At 38.1% G+C, this 23,259-nt stretch overlaps 1 protein-coding gene across 1 annotated transcript in view; it reads left to right on the top strand.

The window, feature by feature from the left end:
- The window catches only part of CATSPERE (catsper channel auxiliary subunit epsilon), a 270,064-nt gene that overhangs the window by 34,653 nt on the left and 212,152 nt on the right, over nt 1-23,259 (top strand). Inside the window, exons 4-5 of the mRNA XM_058309404.1 lie at nt 13,682-13,751; nt 15,595-15,665. Of these exons, the coding sequence (XP_058165387.1) occupies nt 13,682-13,751; nt 15,595-15,665 (141 nt within the window). The remainder of the gene's footprint in view (nt 1-13,681; nt 13,752-15,594; nt 15,666-23,259) is intronic.

Below are 23,259 nucleotides of genomic sequence, written 5' to 3'. Positions count from 1 at the left end.
AGGGTTTCAGCCACAGGTTTCTTCTACACAGCCAGATTCTTTGCCACCTGGCCAGGGCAGATGATTGGGCTGTGCACACAGCCTTGGGGAAAAACTGTAAAAGTTCATTGTTGGGTTTTCCATAGGTAGGAGAATGCAGGCTGACGTGATTTGTCTGAGAAGATACTAAAGAAAGTCTTAGCAAGTTTTAAAACAAAGTCATAGTGACGCAGTTGGATATTAATTTCTTGCAACAAACTAGTAATATTTGGGACTGCTGCAAACTGCAATGGTGTTACTTTAATTTACGATAAGAGGTTGTTTCTGTGACACATACTATTAAATAATTACAACCATAATTAACAGCATTGTACTCTTGTCTAATGCTGAAACATTGATAAATTTCTAGTTTTATGTGCTCTTTAAGTATTTATATGCACTTTTTACTCACACAGCTTTAATTAACAGAAGGTTAAAGAATCCTTTTAATTTTATAACACTTTTAAACACTTTCCATTCAACTTGTAACATATTAAAGGAACTTAACTATATCATTACTTTAATTTTTTTTCCAAGGTAAAAGAACAAATCTTTTGCAATAGTTTGAAATAAAAAGATACTTTTCAGGATTTGACTTTGAGAAAGCAGGTTTGAACATTATGTTCCTTTAAAAGTGATAAGACTTGTTTTTCTTAAAAAAACAAGGAAATGATAAGGTTAAAACTACAAGAAGCAGAAAACAGACTTTGGCCCAGTGGTTAGGGCGTCCGTCTACCACACGGGAGACCCGCGGTTCAAGCCCCGGGCCTCCTTGACCCGCATGGAGCTGGCCCATGCGCAGTGCTTATGCGCGCAAGGAGTGCCGTGCCACACAGGGGTGTCCCCCGCGTAAGGGAGCCCCACGCGCAAGGAGTGCACCCATAAGGAGAGCCGCCCAGCGCGAAGGAGGGAGCAGCCTGCCGAGGAATGGTGCCACCCACACTTCCCGTGCCACTGATGACAACAGAAGCGGAAAAAAAACAAGACGCAGCAAAAAGACACAGAAAACAGACAACCGGTGGAGGGGAGGGGAATTAAATAAATAAAAATAAATCTTTAAAAAAAAAAAAAAAAAACTACAAGAAGCTGTTCTGGGAAGCAGGCATGGCTCAACTGATAGAGCGTCTACCTACCTTATGGAGGGTCCAGGGTTCAATTCCCAGGGCCTCCTGACCCATGTGGTAAGCTGACCCACATGCAGTGCTGCCATGCACAAGAAGAGTCATGCCACACAGGGGCACCCCTACATAGGTGCCCCACATGCAAGGAGTGCACCCTGCAAGGAGAGCCACCCTGCATGAAAAAAGCACAGCCTGCCTAGGAACGGCATCGCACACATGGAGAACTGATGGAGCAAGATGATGCAGCAGGATGACGCAACAAAAAAGACAGTTTCCCACTGCCGCCAGATAATGCAAGCAAATGTAGAAGAACATGCAGTGAATGGACACAGAGAGCGGACAACAGGGGAAGGGAAGAGAAAGAAATAAAATAAATCTTTAAAAAAAAAAGAAGCTATTCTGATAAAAAGGAGGAAACTCTTTATAAACTTTTACTAAAACAGACTGATTTGAGAAACTTTGTCATACTAACAGAGAAAGAACAAAATTTTAACTTTGCATCAGTATACTATTTAATACTAAGGCTTTTAAAGCTTTATAGATAGACCCATCAAATCTTACTCAACTTTAAGCCACAAAAATTCCTTTTCCACAAACCTGAACTTTCTGTATTCATTCAGGTTTTGTCCCACAGTTTACTCTTTCTTAATAACCAATCATTTTATCTTAGGATAAAATTATTTTCTGTTTCCATAATAAAAAAAACACATTCTATATACCCTACATACATAAGTGACCAAAATGATTTTGGAAACTCCAAACAAAACTCTTTACAACATACAATTACCATTAACACTAAACAAACTTGTTAAAATAATAATTCAGTTTAGTTATATGCAAATAACTTTTCTTTGTTTCAAATACCTAGTAGCATGCAACACTAGAAACAGTTTTAGAAACAAGCTGGCAGGGGAGGCTGGCAGCCAATAAGTTTCCTGTTATAAAATTACTTTTTGTTATTATTATAAATTCAGTTTTGTTTAATAATGACTTCTTAGAATTAGCTGTTTAAACACTTTAATTCAAACAATGCTTTTACAAACTTCTTATAATTATTTATAACTGTATAGACTATAATTATTTTATTTTATGAAAATTTCACCTTAACATAACACATTCCCTTACTTAATGTTACCACAATACCTTCAACAACTTGTTATATGCATTTAAGTTCTGTCTTGCATATTTCCATTTTGATTTTATGAAAACTACCCATCTTTTTTTAGGGAAAAATACACTTTTTAAAATAAACTTATTAAATTTCAGTCAGCACTCCCACAAACTTTTTACCTTCTTTAATACTCATTTAAGTTTTACTCCGTCATTTTATCCTGTGAAGAAAAATATTCATTTCAATTTAAGCAAGAACTATTCTTCATGAAGAGACTTAAAGTAATCTTGTTGATCAAGACTTACAATTTTTATCATTATAGAGATCTTATTAACATTTAAAATTATGTATTAATATAAGTGCTTATTTAATTTTTGGCCATTTGAATAGAGCTCTTTTAGAAGTTTTTATTTATCAATTTATGTTACTATCCAGAGGTATCAAAATATACACTGACATTGAACAAATAGACAAACACAAATACAATTACAATACACCAAGAGAAACATAAACTTACTAATTTGACTCATAATTTTTACTTTTTTGGTGTAGCTGTTTTTAAGCTCTCCATCATTTCACATCTTAGATTTTACTGCTTTTTAAGATTTCTTCTGGAATCCATGTTGCCTATAACATGCAAGCATGTTCTTGGAAACACTTTTATTAATAATCAGCAACCAGTTAGAATAACTTGAGCAGCATAAATGCAGTTAAGCTCTTATTTAGCAGTTTAGACCCACAGTTAACACACAGTTTTTGGATTACTACTCTTTTAAAACTACCTGAGACTTGGAGTTCAGGAGTAAGCTATTGATTCAAAACCAAAAATTCCTTTTAATACCTTGATAAAAATTTTGTACTAATTTTATTAATTTGCCTAAATAGGCCCAGTCAGAATCAGCATGGAAACAAAACAGAGCACCAATATTGTCATGTTTTCTTCCTCTTCCAGAGGCTCAATTCTATCAGCCCCCACTAGCCCACAGCCACATTATCATGTAGGCATCAGGGGTTTCCACAGTTGCTGCCAGAATATTTTCTTTATCTTAGTCAACACTTTAACAGAGAGGTTTTTTACAAACATGATTTAACTAACAAGGGTCTTTTATTTTGTTTTTTTGTTTTGTTTTTTCCTCCACGATCTTTTTTTTTAATGTTACATTAAAAAAATATATAGAAGGTTCCCATGTACCCCCCACCCCCCCATCCCACTCCTCCCACATCAACAGCCCCCCACCACCACCACCACAGCACACTCATTGCACTTGGTGAACATACCCTGGAGCACCACTGCACCACAAGGATAACATTCCACATTGTAGTTTACACTCTCCTGCAGTCCACCCAGTGGGTTATGGCAGGATATATAATGTCCAGCATCTGTCCCTGCAACATCATTCAGGACAACTCCAAGTCCAGAAAATGCCCCCACATCACATCTTCCTTCTCCCTGCCCCCAACAACTACCGTGGCCACTTGGTAGACAGATCAATGCTACGATTTCTTCCATTACTAATCACAACAGTTCCATAGTAGGATACCAATAAGTCCACTCTAATCCGTATTTTATTCCTCCATCCTGTGGACCCTGGGATGGTGATGTCCACTCCACCACTATATGAAGAGGGGGCTTAGATTCCACATGGATGCTGGATGTAATTCTCCTACTTGCAGTTGTAGGCACTCTTGGTTCCCTGGTGTGATGGATAAGGGTTTTATTTATCACTTTTGCCTGAATGGGACATCATATTTGTGAGTTAACCTTTCCTTGCACAAGTGGCACAACACAATTTTCCTCCATTCTAGCCTGCAAGATGCCATATTGTAAAGCTGACAGCTTTGGCTGAGCATCTCTGGGTAGGGGATGGGGAGGAGGTGTTGGCAGAGGAGAAAGTGACTTTCTAAAGTCAATTAATGAAGAAGCTGAAGGCAAAACAACTTTAGATTTAGTATCATCAAAAGATTCAGTGGGAGGAACTTCCTCACATTCTCTATCTTCGTTCTCCTCTTCCTCCTCTTCTGTTTGCAAGGGTTCCAAAACAGATTTAATTATAGTCCAAGTGGGCCAAATAGTAACAGGGAGTGGAACACCTTGTACATGTAATTTAAAAAATTTTTTTCTCACCCCTTTCCTGTTAAACTTCCTATTGCTGGGAGCTATGAGCAATATTTTTCAATAATCTGTAAGAGTTCTAAAATACAAGGCTCACTGGCCTTGGCTCCTCCTGCTTTGAGGAGTTGTTTCAAGAGACAGATATGCAGGTGAACTGTCTCTGTTTCTCATCATAACCCTGCTAAAATACCCGAGAGTGTCCTTACTTACTGAGGACTTGGAAGGCCTTCTAAACCACTCAGGATTTTGCACCATTATGACTAATTTCACTAAAAGCAACCCTTCTTCCCCTCAAGTCCCTGTTTGGGTGCAAGTTGCTGAGACCAGCTCAGCAATAGGTTTGCATGAAGGGAAGGTGATGCAGAACTTAAGAAATAAAGGACAGAAAGAAAGACATGAGAGAGAAAATAAAGATGGGACCAGAGGACTCAAAACAACTTCTAGAACTGAGAGACTTGACCCTAGTTTCCACATCGCATTGATTAGAAATGACAAAGCAGTAGTTATCTATGTTTACTTTCAAGGCTGCATGTAATTAACACCTGCAATACTGGGGAATAGGCCATACAAAATTCAAATGCCTCCTCATACAAACAAATTTTCATGCTGACCAGACAGTGTTCCATCTAGTCAAGGCCAGTGTTCCTAAGCCCACACTTTTTATCTGTGTTATGGAAACATTTCAACTTCAAGCCAGGTTCCTATGTTCAAACTCAAGCTATTTTCCCACAGGGCAGCTCTCAAATGGTAAATCCATTCTAGCATTCCAAATGGTAAATCCATTCTAGCATTCTAGCATTCTAGCATTCCTTTGAATCCCCTTTTCTATGATATACCAGGGCAAATCGAGCATCTCAACCTCAGACATGCTAGGCCATCTTTTGGTCTATGTTTCAAAATCAGCCACCCAAACAAACTGTTAGAGCCCTTTCTAACCCCTCGAGCTACAGTGTTGAATCCAGAATTTCTGCTTAGTGGGCCCATATCAATAAATTCAGTGTGAGCCAACTTTATATTCCTTCCACCATTATCCCATACCCTTAGCATCCATTCCCACACATATTCCCCTGATTTCTGTCTATACAAGTTGGAGAACTCATGCAGTTCTTTCTGAGTATGTTTTGCTTCCTCATGGGTCACACTTTGTATTTCACCTTTGGGGGCTTGTGATTTTAGTCTAGTAATAGGTCTTGAAGAAAAGAGAGGTGAGGGGGTGGGTAAGAAGGATTGGAAATGTCTTGCAAGCTACTGACCTCAGGGCATTCCCTGGCATTTTCTTCTGGTGAGACAGGATTAATCTCTTCAGGCAGCGGTTGGAAGGCAGTTTTCTCAGGACAGACTGTAGGCTCAGCAGTGCATGCTGGAGTTTGACAGGTACATGCCTCAGGGCTGGGAGTAGGTCCAGACTTCCTGGGGCAGGCCAGAAGCTTGGCAGGGCAGGCCAGAGGCTTGGCAGGGCAGGATTCAGTTTGGCTGGTACCTACCTCAGGGCTGGAAGTTGTTTCAGGTTCCCTGGGGCAGACTGGAGGCTGGATCATACAAGGTTGACAAGGTGTGATCTGGACAGGGCAGGCCATGGCAGGCCTATCTGGTAAAGTCTCAGCAGAATTCAGGGTTCCAATGTCTCGATCAATATCATCATCATCCCATATGTCTCCATCCCAGTTCTCTGGATTCCACTCTTTTCCAATTAATACCTTCACTTTAACTGCAGAAACCCTGTGGGGTTGAGATTTTAGTTTCCTTTGTAACTCCACTACTCATACAATGAGAGTCTGAGTTTGGTTCTCAGATATTTTGACCCTGTGGCTACTGGAGACAAGATTTTCTTTCAGAGCACACACACAAACTTTCCCATTATCCATTCGGTGTTTAAGTTTCAAATTTGAAGGCTTTAACTCATCTCTTTCTTTTGTAACAGTATCCAGAGTATCTAGGGGGAGCCATCCAACAGCATTATACTGTTTGACTCCACAAAACTCTGTTAAGGTTTTTTGTTTGTTTGTTTTTTGTGGTTTTTTTTAGGAGATAAAGATGGGACCAGGGGACTCACAGCTTCTGGAACTGAGAGCCTCAACCCTAGTTTCCACATCATATTTATTTGAAAGCTAATGAGCAGCTGTTTGCCACAGGAAGCAACTTAAAACATCTCCTACATTAGCAGGAAGCAACTGTTAAGGTTTTGAAAAGACTCTCACCCAGATCCTTGCTTCTTAAAGGTGTGGAATTAGGGGAATCTAGTGATGCTGTTTTGCGGATCTCAATTGTCAATTTGCACTATGGACTGTTAGCAGTCTCTTCGTTATTGGAAAAGGAGTTGTCAGTACCCTTGAGTCCAATTAGAGTAGAGAGACAATTGTAAAACTCCCAGAACCACCTCAGACACCCCATGTTTAAGACTCTGTTCCTCAAGAACCATGCCTGGTACCTGGTTCTCTAGGGAAACAGCATCAATAAGAGATACCTGTCAATAGTGTGCAATTCTATGAGTCTCTCACGCAGCTGTGGGGATGCACAAGTCCAGGTTCCGCAGGCAGGCTGCAACCAGGGGCTGCAATGAAAGTCCAGTGAAGGTTCTTGATGAGTTCTGGGAGTCGTTGGCTGTCCAAAGATGAGCTGGGAAATTCTCTCTCAATGCTAGAATCACTTCCCCTTTTAAGGCATTCAACTGATTGGATTAAGCATCACTCTTGCTAATGACAATCTCCCTGATTGACGTAATTATAACCAGCTATCTATGATTTACCACTGCAGTGAAGTCAATGGTGACTAAAGCCCATAAATGCCCTTGTATTACAGTTAGCCCAGTGCTTGCTTCACCAAACAACTGGGCACAATTACCTGGCCAAATTCACAAAATTTCCTAATCATCACAGATGCTAAGTAAAGAGATAGAACTTTATTGATACATATTAATAAAGCATAAATCCATTCAAAGTATTCAATCAATGGTATTTGGTGTAATCACATTTTTGTGCATTCATCACTTAATCATTCTTAGAGCACTTTCATTATTCCAATAATAATAAACAAACAAACAAACCTCATCACCTCTCAATCTCTTTATGCTTCCCCTGCCATACATAGCTGCTGTTAAGAGACAGAAATTTTAAAAAGAACCAAACAGAACTGCTGTAGTTGAAGATCACAATAACTGAAATGGAAAAATGCCCAGGAGGGTTTCAGGAGCAGATTGGAACTGGCAGAAGAAAGAATAAGTGAATTTAAAGACAAGACACTTGAGGGATGCGGACTTGGCCCAGTGGATAGGGCATCCGTCTACCACATGGGAGGTCCACGGTTCAAACCCCGGGCCTCCTTGACCCATGTGGAGCTGGCCCATGCGCAGTGCTGATGCGTACAAGGAGTGCAGTGCCACGCAAGGGTGTCCCCTGCGTAGGGGAGCCCCACGCGCAAGGAGTGTGCCCTGTGAGGAGAGCTGCCCAGCACGAAAGAAAGTGCAGCCTGCCTAAGAATGGCGCCGCCCACATGGAGAGCTGATGCAGCAAGATGACGCAACAAAAAGAAACACAGATTCCTGTGCTGCTGACAATATCAGAAGCAGACAAAAAAGAATATGTAGCAAGTGGACACAGAAAACAGACAACTGGGGTGGGGTGGGGGGAAAGAAGAGGGAGAGAAATAAATAAAATCTTTAAAAAAAAAAAAGATAAGACACTTGGAAGAGTCAGGCTGAAGAACAGAAAGAAAACAAATTTTAATAAATAGAAAATAGCCTATACAGCTATGGGACACCATCAAATGCACCAATATATGCACAATGGGTGGCCAGAAGGAGAAGAAAGAGAGAAAGGGGCAGAAGGAATAGTCAAAGAAATAATGACAGAGAACTTCACAAACTTAGCAAAGGACAAGAATAAGCATACCCAAGAAGCTCAGAGAATACCAAACAGAATAAGCATGAAGAAAAAGATACCCCATCATATATTGATTACACTATAGAATGCAAAGGACGAGGAGAGAGTTCTGATAGCTGCAAGAGAAAAGCAAAGTGTTACATACAAGCAAGCCCCACTTAGATGAGTGCTGATTTCTTATCAAAAACCGTGGAGGGGGAAGCAGACTTGGCCCAGTGGTTAGGGCGTCCGTCTACCACATGGGAGGTCTGCAGTTCAAACCTCGGACCTCGTTGACCCATGTAGAGCTGGCCCACATGCAGTGCTGATGTGCACAAGGAGTGCTGTGCCACACAGGGGTGTCCCCTGTGGAGGGGAGCCCCACGCACAAGGAGTGCACCCCGTAAGGAGAGCTGCCTGGTGTGAAAGAAAGTGCAATCTGCCCAGGAATGGTGCCGCGTACACAGAGAGTTGATGCAGCAAGATGATGCAACAAAAAGAAACACAGATTCCCATGCCACTGACAACAACAGAAGCGAACAAAAAGAAGAACACGCAGCAAATGGACACAGAGAACAGATAAGTGGGGCGGGGGGTGGGAGAAGGGGAGAGAAATAAATAAATCTTAAAAAAAAAAACAAACCATGGAGGCAAGAAGGCAGTGGGTTAAATACTTAAATGCTGAAAGAAAACAACTTCCAGCCAAGAATTTTATATCTTTCAAAACTAAAGGGTTGATTAAGACATTCCCAGATAAACAAAAGCTGAAGGAGATCATCACCACTAGACTTGCCCTGCATGCAATGCTAAAGGGAGTCCTTTCAGACTGAAAGAAAAGGATATGAGACAGTGGTTCAAAGCAACATAAATAAAGACCTGCAGTAAGGTCACCATTTGGGTAATTATAAATGCCAGTATTATTGTATTGTATTGTTTGGTATGTAACTCTACTTCTTACTTCCTACAGGTGCTAAAATGCAAATGCATAAAAAAATAATGATAGGGAAGCAGTTGTGGCTCAAGCGATTAGCTCCTATCTACCACAGGGGAGGTCCCAGGTTTGGTTCCCAGTGCCTCCTGGAGGAGACAAGCAAGACAAAGAGCTGGTATGATAGGCAGGCACAATGAACTGATGCAACAAGATGACACAACAAAGAGCCACAAAGAGGAAAAGAGGAAAGACAATGAGAGACACAGCAAAGCAGGGAGCTGAGGTAGCTCAAGTGATTGAGTGCCTCTTTTCCACATGGGAGGTCTCAGGTTTGGTTCCCAGTGCCTCCTAAAGAGCAGACAACCAGATACAAAAAGGACAACATAGAGCAGAGAGCAAGTGCAAACAAGGAGGAGGGGAGGCAGAATAAATAAAGAAAATAAATCTTTAAAAAAAATAGTAATGATAAATCTGTTTTGGAACATACAATTTACAAAGATATTTGTGGTAAAAGTTCAAAACATAGTGAGAGGGATAGAGGGATACTGGAAAAGTATATGTCCATGCTATTGAAGTTCAGTTGGCATCAAAACAATTATGATTGTTACATATTTAGGATGTTAAATTTAACCCCAATGTAACCACAAGGAAAACAGATAAAAATATATTCAAATAGAAATGAGAATGCCCTCAATATAGTACAACACAAAAAAATCAAACAAATAGAAAAGTAAGCTTTAACAGAAGTGAGAGACAGGAGTGGTATTAATTCTTCCAAAATGCTTGGTAGAATTCACCTGTGAAGCCATCCGGTCTTGGACTTTTATTTTTTGGGAGATTTTTGATGACTGTTTTAATCTCTTTAAATGTGATTGGTTTGTTGAGTTCTTGTATTTCTTGTAGAGTCAGTGTAGGAATTTGTCCATTTCATCTAGATTGTCTAGTTTGTTGGCATACAGTTTCTCATAATATCCTCTTACCAGAAAATAGAATGAGGTTAAAGAATGGAAAGCCGAGTGTTAACTTGTACAGAATTGGTTAAAAGGACGTGTGTTAATCTTTGGAAATGAGTAGAATAGGTGAATAGAAATGAGTAGAAAGCATAACATAATGTTTGTAACTAGCGCTACTATTATATGGGTATGAAAGTGGTTTAAAGGAAAAGCCTAAGACCATGTATTTACTAAAAGGAAAGCTAAAAGATGTAGCAAGGGGCCCCAAATAGCCAAAATCATCCTGAAAAAGAACAAATTAGGAGGACTTATGACAAAGCTCCTTTCAAAACTTATGACAAAGCTAAGTGATCAAAACAATGTGGCACTGGCACAAGAACAGACATATAGACCAATGGAATAGAATTAAGAGTTCATAAATAAACCCCCTCAACTATAGCCAATTATTTTTGAAATGGGCAACAAGTCCACTCAATGGGGAAAGAATAGTCTCTTTAACAAATGGTGCTGGGGAAACTGTATATCCACCTGGAAAAAAATGAAATTGGATCTCCTACCTCACATCCTAAGCAAAGGTTAACTCAATATCAATCAAAGTCCTAAATATAAAAGTCAAAGCTGTATAACTCTTAGAAGAAAACATACGGAAATATCCTCAGCACCTTTTATTAGCTAATGGATTCTAAGGTATGACAACAACAGCATAAGCAACAAAAGAAAAAATAAATTGGACTTCATCAAAATTAAGAACTTTTGTACATCAAAGGACATTATCAATAAAGTGAAAAGACAACACACAAAATGGGAGAAAATGTTTGGAAATCATATATCTGATATGGGATTATTATCCAGAATATATAAAGAACTCCTACAACTCAAGAAAAAGACAACACAATTTCAAAGTGGGCAAAAACCTTGAATAGACATTTCTCCAAAGAAGATATACAAATGTCCAATAAATACATGAAAAGATGCTCAATATCATTAGCCACTAGGGAAATACAAATCAAATTCACAATGAGATACCACTTCAAACTCACTATGATAGATAATATAAAAATAAAAAAACTGAAATTGCATGTGCTGTCAAGAATGTGGGAGAAATATGTCTCATATATTGTTGGTGGGAATTTAAAATGTTGAAACCACTCTGGAAAACAGTTTTGTGGTTCTTCAAAAACTTAAACATAGAACTGCCATATAGCCTAACCATCCCACTTCAAAGTAAATACTCAAATGAATTGAAACCGGAACTCAAACAGATATTTGTATACCCATGTTCATAATAGCATTAGTTATAATAACAAAATGTAGAAGCAACCCAAATGTTCATCAGCAGAAAAATGATAAACAAAATGTGGAATATACATACAATGGAATATTAGCCTAAAAAGAAATGAAATTTTTACATGCCACTACATAGATGAACCTTGAAGACTTCATGTTAAGTGAAATAAGCCAGACACAAAAGGATAGCTCCTAAATAATTCTACTTATATGAAATAACCATAACATGCAAACTGATAGAACAAATACAGATTACCAGGCACAGGAATGTGGGGGTAATGTGGAGTTAATGCACAATGGAAACAGGGTCTCCAATGGGGTGCTGGAAAAGTTTTGGTAGCGGATGATGGTGATGATGGTAGCATCATCAATGTGAGCATTGTACGGAATAATATGCTTGGGGGTAGTTGAGATGAGAAATTTTATATTGAAAATATGTTGTCCAGTAAACAAAGCCTCAAACAAGGGAGCTCCTGAGGGCTCTAGAGACATCTAGGCACTACAGGCAGGGCAGACAACCCAGGATTCAGCACCCTGTCAGTGGGCCTTACTTGAAATATATGTTAACCTACCTTCCCAGTGCAACAGAGTGAGACTCGTTTATAATTTCCTGGCATAAGGTTCTTCTGTCCCTTTTATTTGAACCTATGATTCCCACTATAGCTGTTCAATATATGTCCCAGAGACTTAAATCTTCTGGCTGTTCATGTGCTGGTTGAGCCCTGAATCTCAGCCGAGTTGCAGCCAACACCTGCTCTCCAGTTCATCAGACTTATCCAGGACAGCTAACAAAATATGATGGGCAACACCCATCCCCCAAAAATAGAATATCTACAACTGCAAGCACGACAGTTCCCTCCATCTGCTCTAAATCTAAGCCCCCTCTCAATCAGAAGTAGAGTGGTCACCGCCATCCAAAATCCTCAAAATTGAGGAATGAACAAAAAACATAAGGTGGGAGTGCAACCATTGACCAAAGTAGATTTATTATTATTCTAGTAATAAGTTCTTATTTATTGCTAGAAATAATAGTAATAGTTCTTACTTTTAACCTTGATATATATATAAAGATAGTGGTCACCAGAATGTCTGAGAGGAGGGGAAGTGAAGAATGGATGGAACGTGGGACATTTTTGGGACATTGGAATTGTTCTGCTTGATAGTGCAATGATGAATACAGGCCGTTATACATTTTGTTAAAACCTATAAAATTCCACTGTACAAAGTATAAACCATAATGTAAACTATAGACCATGGTTAGTAGCAATGCTTCAATACTTGTTCATCAATTGTAACAAATGGACCACCCTAATGAAAGATATTATTAATAGGGGAAGATGTGAGAGGGGGAGAGGCGGGGTATATGGGGGTCCCCTATATATATATTTTTTATTATTTATTTATATATTTAATCCCCCCTTGCGGCTTGTTCCTTTTTTTTTGCTGTCTCTTCTCTGTCCATTCGCAGCATGTTTTTTTCTATATCTGCTTGTCTCCCTTTGTTGCGTCATCTTGCTGTGCCAGCTCTCCGTGGCACCTGGTCTGTAAGCTCTCCGCAGTGCTCAGGCTCTCAGCTCTCTGGTGCGCGGGCAAGCCTGCCTTCACAAGGAGGCCCTGGGACGCGAACCCAGGACCTCCCAAATGGTAGACAGGGGCCCAACCGATTGAGCCACAGCCGCTCACCCCCCCTATTTTTTTATATAACTTTTTTATAACCTAAAACTTCTTTAAAAATAAAGTTTAAAAAAAGAAAATACATTTCCACAATTTTTTAGAGAAAGAGAAAAGAGACAATGATAATTAAATGCGATATATGATCCTTGTCTAGATCTAATAATGGAGGAGAAATTGCCCAAAAGGTCATTATTGGGACAATGTTAAATTTCTTGAACTTGATAATTGTCCTTAATGTGGTTACATAAATGAATATCCTTGTTCTTAGGAAATATATATGGAAGTATTAAATGTTCAAGGAACATGATGTATACAACCTACTCTCAAAGATTTTATAAGACGATAGATAGATATACAGATAGGTAGTTAGATAGATAGATGAATAGACTGAATGGTATAACAAATGTGGCAAAATGTTTAAAGATGATAAATCTGGGTACCTGGGTAGAGGGCATATTGGAGTTCTATGTATTATTTTTGTATTATGTTTGTGACTTTCCTGTTAATTTGAAATTATTTCAAACTAAAAGTTTTTTTTAAAAAGTCGTGAGAGAATTTTATTAATCTCCTGTGCATTTGTAGTTATTTCTCTTTTCCCGGTCTTTTAAAACACTAGCTCAGCCAAGACAGAATTGCGGTGTACTTCTCCTGGCGTTCATACTGTACAACCAATTGTTACAGGCCCAGTAAGTTGATTTTAATTATAACTTCTTAAATCTTGAATAATTTTCCCTGTAACATTTTTCTTTAGGAGGTACCAGAGATTGAACCTGAGACCTTGAACATGCAAAGCAGGCACTCAACCACTGAGCTACACCCACTCCACCCTCAGTAACATTTTACTTTGCCTTTCTTTTGAGATTTTCAGCCAAATTTAACCCATTTTAAATAGTATTAGTTGTAACTATAAAATAGAGCTAGTTTTAAAGTATTGTAAATATGTCAATTTTAGATATATCTCACATTATGCATCATCAAGTTGTTATGAAATGACAAATGATTTTTACCTTAGCCTTTTTTATGTTAAGGTTTATAGTCACCACCTTAATGTTAATAGTGCTCTCAGATAAGTAGCTCTCACTTTTGCTGTACACTCCTATGGCCATACCCAGGATTAAGAGCAATTTTTGCAGATTTGATTTTACTCCACTGCTTTTTCTTCAATCAGTAAAACATACATGAATGTAAATGAATAAGAGTGATGTTGGATCCTCTCTAGTATACAAAAAAAGTAAAGCACTTGAAAACATTGGACTTTAAGATTAATAACAAAGTACTGCCCATATATCTCATAGCTGATGTTCCCATAGAAGTATGCCTGAAACTACTGTTCTCTAGTCTCCATATGGTGAGTCCTGCCTTTATTTTGGGGTTTTTACCCTTCTTTTTAATTATTTTATTTTCAGGGGACAAATATGCAGAATGATGTTGGAAAGGCCATCTATATAATAATTCACATTTCAATCAAAATAGCATGAAAAATAATTGAATTTTTCTTTTTGAGTTCATAAGTGTTTACCAGTTTCAAGAACACAGTTCCTGAGGACTCTTTTCCCTTTTGCTGTATATTGGAATCCCACACAAATGTGTAATGCTATATAAAAATTACATATACATACATAGACACAAGTAAAAGAATATCTTTGTCATTTATATATGGTGGCATCAGATACTACAACCAATTAAGGAGATACACTTGACTTTTGAATTATGCTCAAAAGCCCTCAGCTGTAACAAACAAAAATAGTTCAACACTGGTACATGTGCCCTGGAGAGCAAAACCACCCTGGATGGCAGTCACTGAAGGAGGGAATTAATTGAATTGTGTTTCAGTGAGGAAGACAAAGATGATAGAAACAGTAAGGATGGAAACCAACTAAATGTTTTCTGAATTTGTCTCTCAGGGTACTAAATTCTTCATTAATTGTGTGGCTAAATAATTGAACTAGTATTACATGGATATTTATTAATTCTCTTCTGAAGTTTATTCATTACTCTTTCTGTACTCTCAGATACGTATCTTAGTTCTTCTGTGATTTTATGCCTATATCCAAATATGTATTTAGTTTAAAGTGAAAATAATAGGCAGGGAGAGGGAAGAAGAGATGTGATGTGGGGGCATTTTTGGGATTTGGAGTTGTCTTAAATGATATTGCAGGGACAGATGCTGGACATTATATATCCTGCCATAACCCACTGAATGGACTGGGGGAGAGGGTAAACTACAATGTAAACTATAACTCATGTGGTGCAGCAGTGCTCCAAAATGTATGCACCAAATGCAATGAATGTGCCACACTGATGAAAGAGGTTGTTGATGTGGGAGGAGTGGTGGGGGGTGAGGTATATGGGAACCTCTTATATTTTTTAGTGTAACATTTTTTGTGATCTATGTATCTTTTTTAAAAAGATAATTAAAAAACTATTAAAAATAAACCATAATGTAAACGAAAAATACAAATGAAACAATCAAAAAATACTAACTACCATTAAAAAAAAATAGATCATTTCTTTTTTATTTTCTTTTAGGAAGAAGAAGACGAACGCTATTTGTCTGTGGACAAATCCAATACTTGTTTTCTTTGGTATTATAGAGTTGAGTAAGTAGTACAGTATTGAATATAAGTAATTAATGCTTTTTAAAAGTATTTAGCTTTACCTTTTAACTAACCACAAATTAATTATAGTTTCCATACAAGCATTTATTCATCAACGAAGATACCCTCAATTATACAGCCAAACTAATACTGAAGAACAAACAAGAAAAATAACAATAGAAACCACTATGTACTTTGTCTACATTTGTGGCTCTTACTTTATATACATTATCTCTCTAAATTATCATAATTGTATTATTGTCTCTGTTTTACAGGTGAGAAAACATAAGCTTGGATAGGTTAAATAATTTGGACAAAAATACATAGCTACTGAAAGATAGCCTTGGATGGCTCTGTTCTCTCTGCCTTCACAGCTCTTCTCTTTGCATTACATATATTCCCAAAACACTCTTTTTGTCTTGGGCCACTCTTCAAACCCATTTTAACATGAGACTGAATGAATATAAGAAGAAAATCTGGTACAAGAAAAAAATGATTAACTGCATTACAAAATCATTTAACAAGTAAGAGATGTCAATAAATCTGAAAATTATTAAGTATCCTAGTCAAGGCATAGCCCAAGCATTGTGTAGGATAAAAGAACTTTATAATGTGGTCCCTGCCCTCAAGATGACCATAATGTACCTATTTCTTTTTATCTACTCAACATGCCTTCCTTTGGAAGAAGCTTCACTCCTTTATTCTACGATAATATTTTTTAATCAACTCTATTGATACATATTAATAAAGCATTCAATCCATTCAATTATACCAAATACCATTCAACCAACGGTATTTGGTATAATCACATAGTTGTGCATTCATCATTTCAATCATTCTTAGAGGATTTTCATTATTCCATGATAAAAACAATAATAAAAAACAGAAAACTACCCCTTCATCAACTTAATCTCTCATCCTTTTTCTGCCATACCTAACTTCTATTCTGTTTCTCTCTCTAAATTTATCTTTATATTTTGTATAGAGGAGTCAATAATATGTAGTACCTTTTGTTTAGTTTCTTTCACTTAATATATTTTCTCTTTTTTTAACCCTTAATGAAAGATTATTGAAATATTACTATATACTAATGTCCATAGTTTGCTTTGGTTGTATTTTTGCCTGATATTAACATCTTATAACATTAACATACATTTGTTCAGTTTCAAAGAAAAACAGTCTCATGTATTACCCATGCTCATATTTCACAGGAGGTTTTGCTATGTTTATACAGTCCCATGTTACATTTTTTAGCTTTCCTTTTAGCAATGTACCTGATTTTAGACTTTTCCTTTCAAACAGGGTCATACCCATATATTAGCACTGCTAGTGGCAAACACTATGATATGCTTCACCACTTCTATTCTTTTCCAAAGATTTATAACATTTTTACCAGTTCTGTCAGATTAAACCTCAGCTTTCCATTCTCCAACCTCATTTTATTTTCTGGTGACCTATTTCTAGTTATTAACTCCATGAGTTTCTGCAAAACATTTAGTTCATAATAGCACAATCATACAGTATTTGTCCTTTTGCGTCTGGCTTGCTTCACTCAACATAATGTCCTCCAGGTTCACCCATGTTGTCATATGCTTCACAACTTCATTTCTTCTTATAGCTACATAATATTCCATCATGTGTATACACCACAATTTGTTTATCCATTCATTTGTTGATGGACACCTGGGTTGTTTCCAACTTTTGGCAATCTTGAATAACCCGCTGTGAACATCATTGGGCAGATGTCTGTTTTGTGTCACTGCTTTCAGTTCTTCTGGGTATTTACCCAGTAGTGGTATTGCCAGGTCACATGGCAAGTCTGTAGTCAAGTTCCTTAGGAATTGCCAAGCAGTCCTCCACAGTGGCTGTACCATTCTACTTTCCCACCAACAGTGAATAAGCATGCCTATCTCTCCACATGCTCTCCAACACTTGTACTTCTCCGTCTTTTTAATAGTGGCCACTCTGATAGGTTTGAAATGATATCTCATTGTAGGTTTGATTTACATATCCCTAATCACTAGTGATGTTGAACATTTTTTCATGTGTTGTTTTGCTATTTTTATTTCTTCTTTGGACAAATGCCTAAGTCTTTTGCCCATTTTTTCATTGGATCATTTGTCTTTTTATTGTTAAGTTGTAGCATCTCTATACATCATGGATATTAAACCCTTATCTGATATATGATTTCCAAATATTTTCTCGCATTGAGTCTGCTGCCTTTTCACCCTTTTGACAAAGTCCTTTGTGGTTCAAAAATGTTTCATTTTGAGGTCCCATTTATCTATTTTTTTTCTTTTGTTGCTTGTGCCTTGGCTGTAAAATCTAAGAAACCACCACCTACCACAAAATCTTGAAGATATTCCCCTACATTTTCTTCTAGGAGTTTTGTGGTCCTGGCTTTTATATTTAGGTCTTTGATCCATTTTGAGTTCCATCTTGTACAGGGAGTGAGATAGGGGTCCTCTTTCATTCTTTTGGTCATGGATATTTAGTTGTCCCATCACCATTTGTTGAAGAGACAGTTTTGTCCCAGTAATGTGGATTTGGTCGGTTTGTGAAATACCAGTTGGCCATAGAGGTGAAGGCCTATATATGGACTCTGAATTCTATTCCACTGATCAATATGTCAATACTATGCTGTTTTGACCACTGTAGCTTTGTAATATATTTCAAGGTCAGCAGTGGGTGTCCTTCACATCACTCTTCTTTTTTAAGATGTCTTTAGCTATTCAGGTGCCCTTTCCTTTCCAAATAAATTTGGTAATTGCCTTTTCTATTTCTGTAAAGTAGGCTCTTGTTTGATTGGTATTGTATTGAATCTATAAATAAGTTTGGGTAGGATTGACATCTTCCCAATATTAAGTCTTCCAATCCATGAATATGGAACATCTTTCCATTTGTTTAGGTCTTCTTTGATTTCTTTTAGCAGTCTTTTGTAGTTTTCTAAATACAGGTCCTTTACATCTTTGGTTAAGTTGATTCCTAGGTATTTGAGTCTTTTTGTTGCTATTATAAGTGGAAATTTTTCCTGATTTCCTCCTCAAGTTGTTCAATATTAGTGTACAGAAACATTACTGATTTTTGCATATTGATCTTATATCCTGCATTACTCAAGAAGCTTTGTCGTATACATTTTGGAATTATCTAAATATAGGATCATGTCATCTGCTAATACAGTCATACCTTGGTACTTGACTCTTTGAAACTGGTTGAATTTGATAATCCATCCATTATGACATGAAAATTTTGTCCTGGTACCCATTGTTTGTTTAGTACTTGATGTGCAAGCTAGAACTTGTCAGTGTCACTTGCCTGGTTACTCACTACCCTTTCCAGCTGAAACAAAGGGTCACACATTAGTCATGTGGTAGCTCTTGCCCTGTGCACATCCCACTGTGGTCTTATCTTAGTTTCTGTGGTCATTTTGTGTATTTTTGTGCTGTTTTTTTTTCTCATCATGGGTCCTAAGAAAATGAGCAATGATAGCACTGAGCAGAAAAGAAAATTACTTCACACCACCACTGAGAAAAAAAAATAGGTAAATATGAGAGCAGTATTCATATTATTGATCTTGCTAGGGAATATGGTATGCCTAGAACCAAGGTGTCCACCATCATTAAGAATAAAGAAGCGATAAAAAAAAAAAGGCTGATGTTGTGAGAAGAGTTAAAGCAGTAATAAAGCATAATTATCAAACACTTGAGGAAGTTGAAAAGCTGTTATTAATTTGAGTAAATGAGAAGCAGTTAGCGGGCAACCGTGTATTGCAAGCCATGGTAAGTGAAAAAGCAAAAGTGTTACATGCCAATCTTTTTTTTTTTAAGATTTATTTTATTTATTTCCCCCCCCCACCCCATTGTCTGCTCTCTGTGTCAACTCACTGTGTCAACTCGCTGTGTTCTTCTGTGTCCGCTTGCACCCTCTGTGGCATGCCGATCTTTTGAAAAACAAACTGGAACCGAGTGGTGGGAATGTTGAAGTTTTTCAGGCTAGCCATAGCTGGTTTGATAATTTTAAAAAGAGGACCAGCATCCATAGTGTTGTGAGGCATGACGAGGCAGCAAGTACTAATAAAAAGGCTGCTGATGAATTCATCAGTGAATTTCAAGACTATGTAGAGGCTAAGGAATTTATTTCCCACCAAGTTTTTTTTTTTAAGATTTATTTTTTATTTATTTCTCTCCTCTCCCCCCCCAAACCCCTGTTGTCTGCTCTCTGCGTCCATTTGCTGCATGTTCTTCTTTGTCCACTTCTGTTGTTGTCAGTGGCACTGGGAATCTGTGTTTCTTTTTGTTGCATCATTTGTTGTGTAAGCTCTCCATGTGTGTGGCACCATTCCTGGGCAGACTGGACTTTCTTTCATGCTGGGTGGCTCTCCTTTCAGGGCACACTCCTAGTGCATGGGGCTCCCCTACACAGGGGACACCCCTGCGTGGCACGGCACTCCTTGTGCGCATCAGCACTGCATGTGGGCCAGCTCCATGTGGGTCAAGGAGGCCGGGGTTTGAACTGCAGACCTCCCATGCAGTAGACAGACGCCCTATTCACTGGGCCAAGTCCGCTTCCCTCCCCACCAAGCTTTTAACTGTGATGAGACCAAAGTTTTTTTGGGGAAAAATGCCGAATAGAACCCATATCACAAAAGAGGAGAAGGCATTCCCAGGCTAGAATTTGTGACCAGAAGCTGTGACTCGGAGAGACTTTGAAGGGTTTGAGGCTGACCCCAAACCTGCAGGTACAGAGGATACAATTGTGCAGGATATTGCATCTTTGGGCCAGTCCATGGGTCTGGAGGTCGATGCTGCTGATGTAGAGGAGTTAGTTGAGGAACATCATGAAGAACCCAGCACTGAGGAGCTACCAGAACTATAGAAGGAGCAGCAGCAAGAAGTGGCTGAAGAAATTTCTTTGGGTAAGGAGGAGATAAGGGAGGATGTTCCCAGTTCCTTGATAAAAGAAATGTGTGTGAAATGGGCAGATGTTCAAAACTTGTGAGAAGGACCATCCAGACAAATCTCTGACAGCAGAAATGTGAAATAATTGAATGACCAATTTCACACTTGCAAGGAATTCTGAAAAGAAGACAGAAGCAGTCCTCATGGATAAGTTTTTAGTCAAGGTGACAAAGAGTGTGTCAGAGCCTGTGGTGCCAGTTGAAAAAAGGCAGAAAAGAGAAGGAACACCGGAAGTGCAAGTGCCCAGGGTTCTATTGGAGAGGACTCTCCTTCTAAGCAACCCTTCATATAACCTCTTCTTCTCACCACTCTCTTCCCCACCATCCCATTAGGCCATGGACTCTTCTCAGTAAAGCTAAAATGAAGTTTTTATTATACTTTATCTAAGTATTTATTAATTTTTAGGTTTATTTCTCATGTAAAGTAATGATATGTAACCCTGTATTTTAACATATTGCCTTTAAAATGTGCATCATCTTTGGTTTGGGAATGCTTTAAATTTATTTACATTATTCCTTATGGGAAACATTTGTTTGGTACTTGTCGTTTTTGGTATTTGTCAGGCCTCCCAACCAATTAATGATGAGTACTGAGGTACCACTGTAGTGAGAATTTTACTTCTTTTTTTCCTATTTGGAGGCCTTTTATTGTTTTATTGTCTAATTGCTCTTGCTAGAACTTCTATACTATGTTGAATAACAGTGGTGACAGTGAGTATCCTTGTCTTGCTCTTAATCTTAGAGGGAAAGCTTTCTACCTTTTCACATTGAGAACTGTCTTGGCTGTGGGTTTTTCATATGTGTCCTTTATCATACTGAGGAACTTTCCTTCTATGCCTATCTTTTGAAATGTTTTTATGAAGAAAGGGTGCTGGATTTTGTTAAATGCCTTTTCTGCATTGATTAAAATGATCATATGGTTTTATTTCCTTCAGTTTGTTAATGAAGTATATTCTGTTAATTGATTTTATTGTGTTGAACCACCCTTGAATGCCAGTAATAAAACCCATTTGGTTGTGGTATATAATTCTTTTAATATCCTGTTGGATTGGATTTGCAAATATTTTGTTGAGAATTTTTGCATCTATATTCATTAGATTGGTCTGTAATTTTCCTTTCTTATAGTACCTTTATCTGGCTTTGGTGTTAAGGTAATGCTGGTTTCATAAAATGTGTTTCATAATTTTCCCTCCCCTTCAATTTTTTGGAAGAGTTCAAACAGGATTGGTGTTAATTCTTCTCGAAATGCTTGGTAGAATTCACATGTGAACCACCTGCTCCTGGACTTTTCTTTTTGGGGGGATTTTTGATGACTGATTCAATTTTTAAAAATGTGATTGGTTTGTTGAGTTCCTGTATTTCTTGTAGCATCAGTGTAGGTTGTTTGTGCATGCATTTCTAGGAGTTTGTTTATTTCATCTAGGTTGTCTAATTTGTTGGCATACAGTTTCTCACCTCCAATCACCCTTTTTTATTTCTGTGGGATCAGTTGTAACATTCCCCCCTGTCATTTCTGATCTTCTTTCTATCTTCTCTCTTTTTTCTTTGTTAGTCTAGTTAAGGGTTTGTCAATTTTATTGATCTTCTCAAAGAATCAACTTTTGGTTTTGTTGATTTTCTCTATTGTTTTTGTTTTTGTTGTTTTCAATTTTATTTATTTCTACTCTAGTCTTTATTATTCATTTCCTTCTGCTTGCTTTGGAATTGGTTTGCTCTTTTTTAGTTCCTCCAGATGTTCAGTTATGTCTTTCATTTTAGCTCTTATTTTTCAATATGTATGTAGGGCTATAAATTTCCCTCTTGGGGCTGCCTTCAATGTATCCTATAAGCTCTAATAAGTTGTGTACTTTTTTTTTAAAAGATTTATTTATTTATTTCTCTTCCCTTCCCTACCCCACCCCAGTTGTCTGTTTTCTGTGTCTATTTCCTGTGTCTTCTTTGTCTGCTTCTGTTGTTGTCAGCGGCATGGGAATCTGTGTTTCTTTTTGTTGCGTCATCTTGCTCCGTCATCTCTCCATGTGTATGGCACCATTCTTAGGCAGGCTGCACATTCTTTCACGCTGGGCAGCTCTCCTTGCGGGGCGCACTCCTTGTGCATGGGGCTCCCCTACGTGTGGGACACTGCTGCATGTCACGGCACTCCTTGCGCACATCAGCACTGCGCATGGGCCAGCTCCACACAGGTCAAGGAGGCCCGGGGTTTGAACTGCGGACCTCCCATGTGATAGACGGACGCCCTAACCACTGGGCCAAGTCCACTTCCCTGTGGTCTTATTTTCATTCATCTCAATGTAGTTGCTAATTTCACTTACAATTTCTTCTTTGGCCTACTGATTGTTTAGGAGTGTGTTGCTTAGCGCCACAAATTTGCTAATTTGCCTCTTTCCCATCTATTATTGATCTCCAGTTTCATTTCATTATGATCTGAGAAGATGCTTTGTATAATTTTGATCTTTTTATATTTATTGAGACCTAACTTGTGACCCAACCTGTGGTCTATCCTGGAGAAAGATCCATGAACACTTGAGAAGAATGTATAACCCACTGATTTGGGATGCAACATTCTGTATGTATCTGTTAGGTCTAGTTCATTTATCATATTGTTCAAGTTCTGTTTCCTTGTTGATCTTCTGTCTAGTT

This window comes from Dasypus novemcinctus, chromosome 13, assembly GCF_030445035.2.
Source record: "Dasypus novemcinctus isolate mDasNov1 chromosome 13, mDasNov1.1.hap2, whole genome shotgun sequence".
NCBI lineage: Eukaryota > Metazoa > Chordata > Mammalia > Cingulata > Dasypodidae > Dasypus > Dasypus novemcinctus.
The sequence above is the reverse complement of the archived record's forward strand: the minus strand, read 5'-3'. Positions and strand labels throughout refer to the sequence as shown.